This window comes from Schistocerca piceifrons, chromosome 4 (assembly GCF_021461385.2).
Source record: "Schistocerca piceifrons isolate TAMUIC-IGC-003096 chromosome 4, iqSchPice1.1, whole genome shotgun sequence".
Lineage (NCBI taxonomy): Eukaryota > Metazoa > Arthropoda > Insecta > Orthoptera > Acrididae > Schistocerca > Schistocerca piceifrons.
In genome coordinates this window covers 423,321,727-423,334,700 of record NC_060141.1, presented here as the reverse complement: position 1 = coordinate 423,334,700, position 12,974 = coordinate 423,321,727, and the positions used below count along the sequence as shown (strand labels likewise).

Here is a 12,974-nt window from a genome sequence, read left to right as displayed (position 1 = left end):
TCTTGTGATTGCTGAAAACTACAGAGAGGAAGATATAACAGATAACTAATAGTATACCATTAGTATGTCGCAATCGAACAGGTGATATTCGGAAATCCAGAATTATTGTATAATTAATGTGGCTGGGTTTACAGAGTAAAAGTAATTAGTGCCGTCACAACAATTAGTAACTCTTTAAATTTAATATCAGAATCTGACAGTGTTTAATACATAGGAAAGGAAACTAGTCATATAAAGTACAGACATACAAGGGTATTGGCAGATAAAAATTCGGACTGAGGTGTCCATTAATTATAGAAATATTAAACAATTACAACTGATACTTTAATTGCAAAGAAAGAGACATGGGCACAAAGAAAAGGATTCGGAGAGATTCATCCACTGTAGCTGTTGGGTGGCAGGAGCAGCAACCTGGCTTCAAAAGGAGGGGCAGCAGTGTCTCCACAGTGTGACTGACAGCAAACCATGCACACCCACGTAAGTGTGATAGGACTGCTACTATTCTCTAAGTACATAAATGATTTGGCAGACAGGTTGGGCAGCAATCTGCGATTGTTTGCTGATGATGCTGTTGTGTGCGGTAAGGTGTCGAAGGTGAGTGACTTTAGGAGGATACAAGATGACTTAGACAAAATTTCTAGTTGGTGTGATGAATGGCAGTCAGCTCTAAACGTAGAAAAATGTAAGTTAATGTGGATGAGTATGAAAAACAAATCTGTAATTCTTGTATACAGCATTAGTACTCTTCTGCTTGACACAGTCACTTACTGTCCTGCTTGACACAGTCATGCTCTCTAAATGTCTGTATTTAAGGTTGCAGAATGATATGAAATGGAACGAGCATGTGAGGCTTATGGTAAGAAAGGCAAATGTTGACTTTTGTTTACTGGGAGTATTTTAGCAATGTATTGAAGAGCATATTGTCACGTAGAAGAAGGTGCAATTAGATGAATGATGAACACTAACTTCACTTAACGAAGGTTTATTCAGTACTTGCACATACCAGAGTGCAGAGCGAACTGTCTCCGGGCACAACACATACGGTATATATACAAGTACAGAACATTCCAGTACAATGATTCTTGACATATGTGGATACTTCTAGAATGTACTCTAGGTGAATATAGAAATTAAAATTTTACAGCTCAGGTGAGTTTTGAACTCACATCCCTCCATGCAACAGTCTAGTATCGTAACCACTATACCATGGTGACTGTTCTACTCAGCCTCTTCTGCGACATTGCTCCCTCCTTAAGAGAACAGCATCTCGGTGTTTGTCCTCGTAGTCCAGGAACGAGTCACCGGTCCCGCATACGACGACTCCCGATGACTGATGTTCGCACTGGCGGCGATCTTCTTAGAACTTCCTTTACAACTAGGCTCTTCGCCACCTTTTCGCTTGTTGCCTGTCATCGGAACTTCGAATTTACCCTGGGTTGCAGGATTGTTATAGGACTTCATTCGAAGAATGTGGACCGAATCTCTGATCTTTCATCGTCTTGTGTTGGGGTCGAAATCGTCAACTTCATAAGTAACATCAGACAACTGTTTTACGACCTTATAAGATCCGAAGTAGAGCCTGAGGAGCTTCTCAGAGAGACCAACCTTCCGAAAAGGAGTGACGATCCAAACTAAGTCACCAGACTGGTAGACAACAGGGCAGTGGTTCAGGTCATATCTTCGGCAATCGTTTTCTTGAGCCTGCAGCGTGCAGAGTCTAGGTAACTGCCGAGCTTCCTCAGCTCTGATTAACACCTGGCCGATGTAGTCGTTGTCCACATCATCAGGATGTAACAAACACAGTGTCCATTGTCGTCGTCGAATCTCGTCCATACACCAGGAAAAATGGTGTAAATCCTGTGGTGTCTTGTTTGGCAGTTTTGTAGGCAAACATCACAAAAGGTAGCACCTCATCCCAGTTGCTCTACTCAACATTGATGAACATTGATAGCATGTCGGCCAAGGTCTTATTAAGGAGTTCAGTAAGCCCGTTAGTTTGCAGATGGTAGGCAGTCGTCATGTGATGAGTAATGATGCACCAACGGTTTATCTCTGCCACAAGATTCAATTGAAAACCGTTCCCTTGATCCGTAATTAACAACCTTGGGGCACCGTGTTTTAATACAATGTCTTCCATGATGAATTTGGCTACCTCGAATGCTTCAGCTGTTTCCACGGCTTTTGTAATGGCATAGCGTGTCAGATAATCAGTGCAAACAATAATCCATCTATTGCCACTAGCAGACGTTGGAAATTGTCCAAGGAGGTCAATCCCAACACGCTGGCCGGCCCAAGTGGCCAAGCGGTTCTAGGCGCTACAGTCTGGAACCGCGCAACCGCTAGGGTCGCAGGTTCGAATCCTGCCTCGGGCATGGATGTGTGTGATGTCCTTAGGTTAGTTAGGTTTAAGTAGTTCCAAGTTCTAGGGGACTGATGACCTCAGATGTTAAGTCCCATAGTGCTCAGAGCCATTTTGAACCCAACACACTGGAAAGGTGCTTCAGCTGGTGGAACTGGTAGGAACTGCCTTTCACCTCTGGCACTCTCAACAGTGCAACACATAGTGACGGACACTCCTAAATAAACCTGGCCAGAAAAATCTCTTGCGGATCTTAACAAATCCTAAATATCCAGCCTTAGGTGTGCCATGGAATTTCGGTAGAACATCTAAGCACATGTGTTTAGGAATCACTGGTAGCCACCTCTTTCCAAATGGATCAATGTGTTTCTTGCAAAGTAATCCATTAACTACCTTAAATTGTCCTTTCACATCCCCTGACCGATTTAAGGCAAGCATAATTTGAGATATCTTGGTGTCCTCCTCCTGCTCAGCAGAGAGATCCTGGAGTGCAGTGAGACGGTCTATCTTCATCAAAGTCTTGATAGTCTTGCACAGGGTTTCTTGAGAGACTGTCGGCATCTTGGTGTTTTCTTCCACTTTTGTACACTATGGTAATGTCATATTCTTGAAGACATAGTGCCCACCTGGTGAGTCGTTCTATTAGATCCTTAAGACCTGTCAACCAACAAAGTGAATGGTGGTCTGTAACAACTGTGAATGGCCTCCAGTAGAGATACTGTCGAAAATTGTACATGGGCCAGATCACAGCAAGACATTCTCTTTCTGTAGTTGAGTAGTTCCTCTTGGCTTTTGTAAATGTCCTAGAAGCATAGGCTATAACCCTCTCTTTTCCATCCGAAATTTGCACCAGAACAGCACTAATCCCATACCCACTAGCATCCATGTGTAGTTCTGTAGCTGCTCTCTCATCATACAGACCAGGTACACGGTCAGTCATCAGAGCTATTCACACCACATCGAAAGAATCTTGCTGAGCACCGCCCCAGATAAATTTAGCATCGGCTTTTAACAACTCTTGTAGTGGCCTGGCTTTGATACAAAAGTCTTTGATAAAACGACGGCAATAAGAACATAATCCGAGGAAGCTTCTCGCATCTCTAATACTTTTAGGAATAGGAAATTCCATTATAGATCTCACCTTTTCTGAGTTTGGTCGCACACCTTTGTCTGACACGAGGTTTCCAAGTATTTTAGTTTCTTTTGCTCCAAAGAGACACTTTCTCGAATTAAGTTCCAGTCCGCCTTGTAGGAGACACTTAAGAAAGGCCCTCAGTCTTTTTATGTGTTCATCAAATGTCTCTGAGAACACTATAATGTCATCCAAATAACAAAGACACATCGTCCACTTCAGGTGCCTTAGAAGATTATCCATCAGCCGTTCAAAAGTTGCTGGTGCATTACACAAACCAAACGGCATTACCTTAAACTCATACAGGCCATCAGGGGTGATGAATGCAGTTTTCTCATGATCAGCCTCATCTACTTCGATTTGCCAGTATCCCAAGTACACGTCCATGGTTGAGAAAAACTTTGCCCCCTTCAGACAATCTAGGGTATGGTCAATTCGTGGAAGAGGGTAAACGTCCTTTTTAGTTACATTATTAAGCTTCCTGTAATCAACATAAAAGTGCTAACTGCCATCCTATCCTCCTTCCCGAAAGAACCACTGGTGATGACCATGAGCTCTGTGAAGGCTGAATGATGTCATCCTTCATCACTTTCTCTACCTCATCACGAATTATTCGACGTTCTGTTGCTGACACGCGGTATGCTCTCTAGCTTTTTGGTTGATGGACTCCAGTGCTAATCCAGTACTTCACCATCAATTTGCCTAATTTGCTCTTCACCTGTGGATTGAAGCATTCAGAGAACTCTCGAAGAATTACAAGTAGCTTCTTCTGTTGTTCCTTAGTGAGATCTGGTGATAGACGAGCTGCAAGATCTTGTCTCGTAGTGGTAGCGCTAATTTTTCCCACCGACTCGGCATGGGAGGTTTCTATGACGCTCAGCTGTTTTGCAATTAACGGCTCAGCATTTGCTACACACATGCTCGAATATTTGGGATCTATACCAGGTAGTATTAAATGAACACATTGAAGCAATTCAGAGGTGAGCAACTAGATTTATTACTGGCAGATGAAAACAACAAGCGTTACAGAGATGCTTCAGGAAACCTAGTGGGAATCGTTGGAGAGAAGTGACATTCTTTCCGAGGAACACTACTGAGAAAATTTAGAGACCTGGCACTTGATGCTGATTGCAGAATGATTCTGTTGCTTCCAACATACATTGCATGTAAGGCCCACCAAGATAAGATACAAGAAATGAGGGCTCATACGAAAGCATATAGACGGTCTTTTTCCCTCATTCTATTTGTGAGTGGAACAGGAATGGAAATAGACAGTAGTGGTGTGGTGTACCCTTCACTATATGCCATATGGAGGATTGTGGAGTAACAATGTAAATGTAGATGTAGAATTATGTCTTCAAGGCACTGTAATGTACATGCAAGTTGCATTCGATTTGACATGCACTATAGGGCAAGAGAGTGCATTGGTGATCGGGTGATTGAACCAGATTGCTAGTTTAGTTTTCATTTCTACTCCTGCCCCCCAGGTAGCAGCAGCCTCCTGTTAAGATTCCAGCCATACTTATGCATGAGATCAGGCATTACTCTTGACAATGTGGTGTAGATGGTTAATGCACCTGACTGTACGTAGGAGACCTGGGTTTCAATCCCCGCCTTGGTACAAATTTTCATTTGTCGTCAGTGAATTCTTTCATTGCCCAAAAGTGGCAGAGATCAAAAGTCTCGTTTCTGAACTAACTTTTTTGTCCAACAGTGGAAATGAATATTAATAAATGACATTAAATTATTCACGCACAACAAAACTGAAGTACGCCAATTGATGTTCGAATTTTATTTAGATTTTCTTTATTTCAAACATATTCTGCAATTACAGGATGAGTCTATGCAGGCATGTAATTGTGAGAGTCAAGTTAAGACCAGTATTCCATATTATTTCACTGTGACAGCAGTAATCCACTGGTCATAGCTGGTATGCTTACCTTACTTGTAGTGCAAAAAGTGTTTCATCGTATTTCCTTTAACACAATTTTCAGGGCTAGATGGTAATTACAAAGTGCACAAAAAGACATGACACTGTTTTTTGTAATTAAAATTATAAAGTCAAATTAAGATTTGGAAATAATATTAAACCGCATGTCATCCTATGGCTGGCAGGGTAAGGTGGTTCTCATTTTGGAGGAAGGTCGAGGCACAATTCTTCACAAGGACCCACACCTAACAAAGCACTTGTACATTGAATCAATCTCTACTTTTTCATGTCTGCTCATTTCAACCAGTTAGCATAATTTAACAGTTGTTAAAACCACTTGAGAAAAATGTACCATATCAATTAGATTTGCTGCTCACATTTAAGCTTACACAGTGGAACAAAACTCTGTTGAAGACTATAGTTTTGAAGAAGAATTCAAACCATAGTGAACACACAAGGTACACAAGGGAAAGGCAATATAGTGCCACAGTAAATCTTAAGCCCCAGTAGAATCAAACATGAACTCTCTGGCTTATTAACCTAACACTTAATCAAAATGAGCTACAAAATCATGTTTTATCACTATTAAAACATTCATTTTAGTTTACAAGCAGACATACCATCATTTCCCATTTTGGCAATCATCCTGCGAAGTGGCTCAATATATTTACTGAGTTGACGTACTTTCTCTATATAAGCTTGATCCTCCTGCTGACTGCAGGGGCTTGGGGTAGGTACTGCAGGGCCAGGAGTGTTTAAGGAACTACTTGGCGATGGTGCCATTCCTGTGGGAAGGATTTAAACAAAACACTGATATTATTAAACAGAAGTGAACAGATATCCAACTATATTATCTTTCTCCCTTCCTTACAGTTATACACATACACTAATGCATACAATTATATTTATCAAGGGGTGTATGCAATTTACATTAAACTGAATGACAGATCACTAAAAGCTGTGAAAATGGATACCTCAAAAACTATTTTCCAACAACAAAAATTATTATTTATTACAAAACAGTAAAAAATTAAAATACTTCATTGCACTCTTGGCCATATTCTTTTTAATAAAGATTGCAGCTCATTAAACATGAAATTAACTACACTGTAATCTCTTCATTCAACAGACAAAGAGAGAGTTCAATATTCCGCTGTCATCAGAATCTGAGGAATGGAGCACTAACATTTAACTGAAGTACTCTCGGAAAACAAACCTGAAGGCTGACGAGTATTTGAACTGCCCCAAATGAAATGGAATTCCAGCATCTTAATTATTATCCCCTCATACTTACTCTCATCAAAAATTACGATCCAATCAGTAACATCGTAATTACAAACAACTGTTAAGCAATTACTTAGCTTATACAAGGATTGGGATCGAAACAGAGAATGAGCTTGTTTAAGCAATCTCGCCCTTCCATTATCACATCCAAAAATTAATAGTCCAGGGAAAGAAAGTACTAAACGAATATACATCACTGTGCAATAAAATCATCTTCGCCACAATAGATGAACTATACAAATAACACCTACCCCACAACTGCATATAATCAGCTTCTAAAATTAAATTCATTCTCCCCTCATCACACACACACACACACACACACACACACACACACACACACACACACACACACGCACACACACAAAGTGCCATAAACATCGACAAAACTTCAAATCTGTGTGCCACATCCACAAAACCATGCCACAAAACAAGTGAACACTACACAGTCACGACAACACATAATGGTGGCGAAATATCTGTCTGGCAAGAAATTGTATAAAATGAAGGTGTAACAATAAAAACAAAAGAAATAAGTGTGATATCCAGACACAAAGCCAGCTCAGCATCAAAAAAAGCTTTACGTAATGCACCAAACAACATGATACATAGTGATTCTTGGTCGGAAACACAGATAAACAGAGAAATAAAATAACGTTTCACTTTTAGCAGATGACAAGCTGTTTTTGTGTAGTAGACCTAAATCTACAAGCACAAAATCCAGTAGCTCGATGTCAGCTATATAAACAAATGCATACACACACTTTATTTCAGATGTACCACAAAACTTGAAACTTTAGACCTATCATAAATAAACAACACATAACACCCCAGGTCAGTAATATACGTCTACACTCTGTACTGTATGCAAACTATGTACTGTATGCAAACTAATGTAAAAACTTTTGATAATAATAGCCCATTTTACAAATGTAAGTATTTTGTACCAAAAGTTTCTTTAAAGATTAACACGTAATAGCTTTGCAGAAGGAAAATAAACAAACCCACTAAAGATAGCACAAAATGTGCTGAAACATGACAGGGAGAAGAAACTACGAAGGTGTTTTCGTAAGGTGGAATTCCTCCCCAATTACACATATCTTTCACATCTGTTTTCACAGAGGACTTCAGTCTGAAACCTACTTTATGCTGCTTGTTGTTGTTGTTGTCGTCGTCTTCAGTCCAGAGACTCATTTGATGCAGCTGTCCATGCTACTCTACTCTGCACAACCTTCTTCATTTCCAAGTAATTACTGCACCCTACATCTTCCTGAATCTACTTACAGTGTTCATCTCTTGGTCTCCCTCTACGATTTTTACCCTCACGTTGCCCTCCAATAGTAATTTGGTGATCCCTTGATGCCTCAGACCATGTCCTACCAACCTATCCCTTCTTCTAGACGAGTTGTGCCACAAATTCCTCTTCTCACCAATTCTATTCAGTATGTCCTCATTAGTTACATGATCTACCCATCTAATCTTCAACATTCTTCCGTAGCACCACATTTCGATAGCTTCTATTCTCTTCTTGTCTAAACTATTTATTGCCCACTTTTCACATCCATAAATGGCTACACTCCATACAAATACTTTGAAAAAACGACTTTTCTTGACACTTAAATCTATACTCTATGTTAACAAATTTCTCTTCTTCAGAAACACTTTTCTTGCCATTGGCAGTCTACATTTTATATCCTCCCTACTTCAACCATCATCAGTTATTTTACTCCCCAAATAGCAAAACTCCTTTACTACTTTAAGTGTCTCATTTCCTAATCTAATTCCCTCAGCATCATCTGATTTAATTCGACTACATTCCATTATCCTTGTTTTGCTCTTGTTGATGTTCATCTTATCTCCTCTTTTCAAGACAGTCCATTCCGTTCAACTGCTCTTCCAGGTCCTTTGCTGTCTCTGACAGAATTACAATGTCATCAGCAAACCATTAAATTTTTATTTCTTCTCCATGGATTTTAATTCCTACTCCAAATTTTTCTTTTGTTTCCTTTACTGCTTGCTCAATACACTACCCTTGACTGTTATGACTGCCATCTGGTTTCTGTACAAATTGTAAACAGCCTTTCACTCCCTGTGTTCGACCCCTGCCACCTTCATAATTTGAAAGAGAGTATTCCAGTAAACACTGTCAAAAGCTTTCTCCAAGTCTACAAATGCTAGAAACATAGGTTTGCCTTTCCTTAATCTATCTTCTAAGATAAGTCATAGGGTTGGCATTGCCTCACGTGCTCCAACATTTCTACAGAATCCAAACTGATCTTACCCAAGGTCAGCTTCTACAAGTTTTTCCATTCGTCTGTAAAGGATGTGTGTCAGTGTTTTCCAGCAGGAACTTATTAAACTGACAGTTTGGTGATTTTCACACCTGTCAACACCTGCTTTCTTTGGGATGCCTACTCTAGCAAAACCTGTGACACGACACTAACAGAACCATATGACTGGTACGTGGGGGAAAAAAAGAATCAGATACCACTTTTACAATTATGCATTTGTGAAGCCCAATGAATTTGGATATGATGAGAACTCCATAGCTGTCTTTCTTCAAATACATCCCTCAAAATGCAGATTCATGACAGTACTATCAACTGGCACCACAATCAATGCCCTGTGTCATACATAATCTTTTCTCTCTCTCTCTCTCTCTCTCTCTCTCTCTCTCTCTCTGATATACACAGGAACATGACTGAGTGCGACTGACTTCTTTGAAACTATCTATATGGTGATTCTTAAGATACCATCTATCATACACTAAAACCATTCACCCTAGTAGGCCCTCGTTTGCGAGTGACTGATGAAGAAAAAATTCAGAATTTTGCATGAGACTCAATAGCATTAAAAAAGTGGCATTATGTAGTCCGATTGCATGCTGTAATGGATAGGATAACGGCTCCGCATGCAAGAGGTTATGGGTTTGAATCTCGTCAGATGTCTTAAGTGTTTTATTATTATTATTATTATTATTATTATTATTATTAAATCTTTATTGAAATGACTTTAATCACGATTTTTTTTCAATTAATTGCTTTAAATGTAATTTTTTAACTCCATTCCTTTGTCACATAATTTTAGTCATGATATCAAGTTTTTCATTTGCTCTCATACTTCTTACTATCATTCTTTGTCACTTGAAATCTCTATTCACATGTTATCATTAATTTTGTGTATTACTTTTGATTTAATTTCTTTTTTATTATCACTTCTTTTTCATTCACATTTTTGTCCATTATACCTATTTCTCATTCTGTTTGAATTTCATTTTCTTATGAACCCGTCATTCATTTAAATTTTCATTTGTGTTATTTTGTCCACAGTGATAGGTATTTAGGTTATGTTTCAAATGTATGTTTGATGATTACCATGCAAAAAAATTGTACATTTTGTAACAAAAGTACATTTTTCACATCACTGCAAAAACTTAACGAGACTGTTTCGTCTTTCATTTTTTAACTCATAAATCAGAATTTTCATATAATTGAATATTATAACAGATAAATATAATTAAATTCATATTCACAAAAATTCTGATTAGAAGAAGACTTAATTAAAGAAAACATGAAACAAATGAAGTTCATATGGTGACTAAAATGATGTGACAATGGAATAGAAATAAAAATTACAGTTAATTGAATAAAAATAATGATCGAAGTAATATCGATAAAGATTTAAAAATTTTAAAAAAATAAAAATTTATGCACCTGATAAGATTTGAACTCTCAATCACCAACAAGTGAGCTGTTATTGTCTCTATTACATCATGCAACCAGACTATGTAATACAACTTTTTTAATGCTATTTAATGTCACACAAAATTCTGAAATTTTTTTGTCAATTACTCGCAAATGAGGCCCACCACAGTGAATGGCTGAGGTGTGTGATACCTGGAATCTTAACCTACATCAATGTATAGATAGTTTCAGAAAGTCAAGTGCACCACTAGGAACATCTCCTTGTGAGAGATGAATTTGGAATTTTTGCAAAGCTAAGCCTGAGAAATAACCAGAAACTCTGGACAAAACAGGCAAACTTCGATTCAAATTTTTCAGTTAAGGGGATTTAAAACTGCTTTCCCATCATCTCAATTACTTTCAAAATTATCTATTTGTCTGTCTGTCTGTAAGAGCACCGTTATTTATTGTAGGAATTCCTACAAGGTGTATTTGCGGACAAGGAAAAAAAAATCCCGGATTTTTCCCAGATTTCCTGTTTAAAAAATACATTTTTTTATCAGTGAAAATACACTTTTTCCGTGTCAAGTGACATATACTCTCTCTCGGAACTGTAACACTTATCAATATTTTGAATGGTTACAGTTTTATACAGTGGCGTAGAACATAACTTTCAAGAGGGGTTGGGGGTGGGGGTAGGGGGTGCATTTCGGAACAATCTTTCCTGCGCAGCAACATGTATGCTGTGTGTGTGTGTGTGTGTGTGTGTGTGTGTGTGTGTGTGTGTGTGTGTGTATAAATTCAAATTCGACCACACACAGCACGCTACTTTCCGAAGCACTGAAATCGAGATTGTGATTGTAAACCAATCATGGCTCATGTCACGCAATCTCATCGGCCGATGATAGCAGTTATTCACAGCACAAAACACGTGAAGTAGTCAGCTAATAGCAACATCACTTAAGTAGTGTGAATACACAAATAGGAAAAGTTAATGGTTTAAATTAATGTACACAGAGCAGCTACATGAAAATCTAAGCTTTCACATATAATGTCAGTCTTATTTTGTGCATGATACACTTTAAGGTACATCACAAAAATATGTCAATAAAATTTTAAATAATGACATAAATGTATTCTGGTCTTCCAGTGTCAAAATTCCTCTAAGTGGCTGGTCCTCAAAGTGCAAAGTTTTAAATGAGAATCAAACGCTCTCTGGTTTAGGAGAGTGATCACACATAACATAGTTCATCTCGCACAAAACAAAATTTACTTTCAAAGAAACGTTTTTCAAACCACGATTCACTATATTTTACCACGACTTGTTAGAAATAGATTCATTTCAGCATTTGCTATAGAGTGCCAGAAAACAGGCATTACTGCATGCGCAGCTACAATGACATAGGAAGCTCGTGTGTTTGTACATAAAAAGCATTAAGAGATCTTACATTACGCCATAAAAGAAACAGAACATCAGAATTTCATAAACCATACTAAAATTCATAATTTGGCTTGACATGCACATTTGTATGTCCAGATTGACAATAAAGTACACCCCAACTTGATATTAATCTTTTCAGTATGGTTTTCGAGTTGTAAATTTTCTTGTAGTACCAGTACTGTATTATCTCATGTTTGATTCTTTATTATGGTATGATGCCATATGTGCCAGGAGATCAAAACATGCACTTAAAATTCAAAGAACAGTTGAAACTAGCCAATAGTGTGGAATGAAACCCATCTGCGGAATGAAACCCACCTGCTTCAGCTGACAAGATTAATAAAAGCCAATTTTCTTTAGCAAACTGACAAAACGACATTATTCGGCAAGGCAGTTAATGCTCAAGTGTCTAGAACATAGAAATAAAATAAAATCACAATACTGAAACTAAAAACATATTTTAGTCCTCCACAATTATGTGAATGCTTTTTAATTAACTTGACAGCTCCCAGCCACAGAAATCCGTTTTGTTTTCATTTGACACGAGAGCTGTAAAATGGGGGGGGGGGGGGGGCAAAATTACTAAACATAAACATGGATCATATAGGGAGTATACCCCTCCCCAGTTCAACCCAGACTGCTCTGGGCATGAGCGAATCGGGCAGCTAGGGCGTTCCAGAAAAATTTTTTTGATTAGCATCTGGCTGATTGTTGCCACTGCCAATACAGCTAACAGCTACACCAGGGTGTATATGCAGACAAGGAAAAAAAGTTCCCGGATTTTCCCCAGATCTCCTGATTAAAAATACGTTTTCTCCCAGGTGAAAATACACTTTTTCCATGTTAAGTGACAGAATACTTTCCATCGGAACTGCAAAACTTATCCTTTGAATGAATATGGTTTTATACAGCAGTGTAGAATTTCCTGGCACTTTAGAAAACGAAACTCGGGGAGGGGGAGGGGAGGGTGGGGGGACAAGTTTTGGAAAGATCTTTGATGTGGAGCAACATGTATGCTGCATATTTTCGTATTACAAAAGTATAAATTTGAATTCCACCAACAGGAAAAGTTAATGGTTTAAATTAATATACACAGTGTTGCTACAAGAAAAGAAAAGCTTTCACGTATAATATTTGTCTCGAAG

At 38.4% G+C, this 12,974-nt stretch overlaps 1 protein-coding gene across 3 annotated transcripts in view; it reads right to left on the bottom strand.

Annotated features, from left to right (window-relative positions):
- The window catches only part of LOC124796277 (mediator of RNA polymerase II transcription subunit 15), a 168,029-nt gene that overhangs the window by 21,276 nt on the left and 133,779 nt on the right, over positions 1–12,974 (bottom strand). For all 3 annotated transcript variants that reach the window (XM_047260393.1, XM_047260395.1, XM_047260394.1), the window contains exon 10: positions 6,042–6,206. In XM_047260393.1, the coding sequence (XP_047116349.1) occupies positions 6,042–6,206 (165 nt within the window). The remainder of the gene's footprint in view (positions 1–6,041; positions 6,207–12,974) is intronic.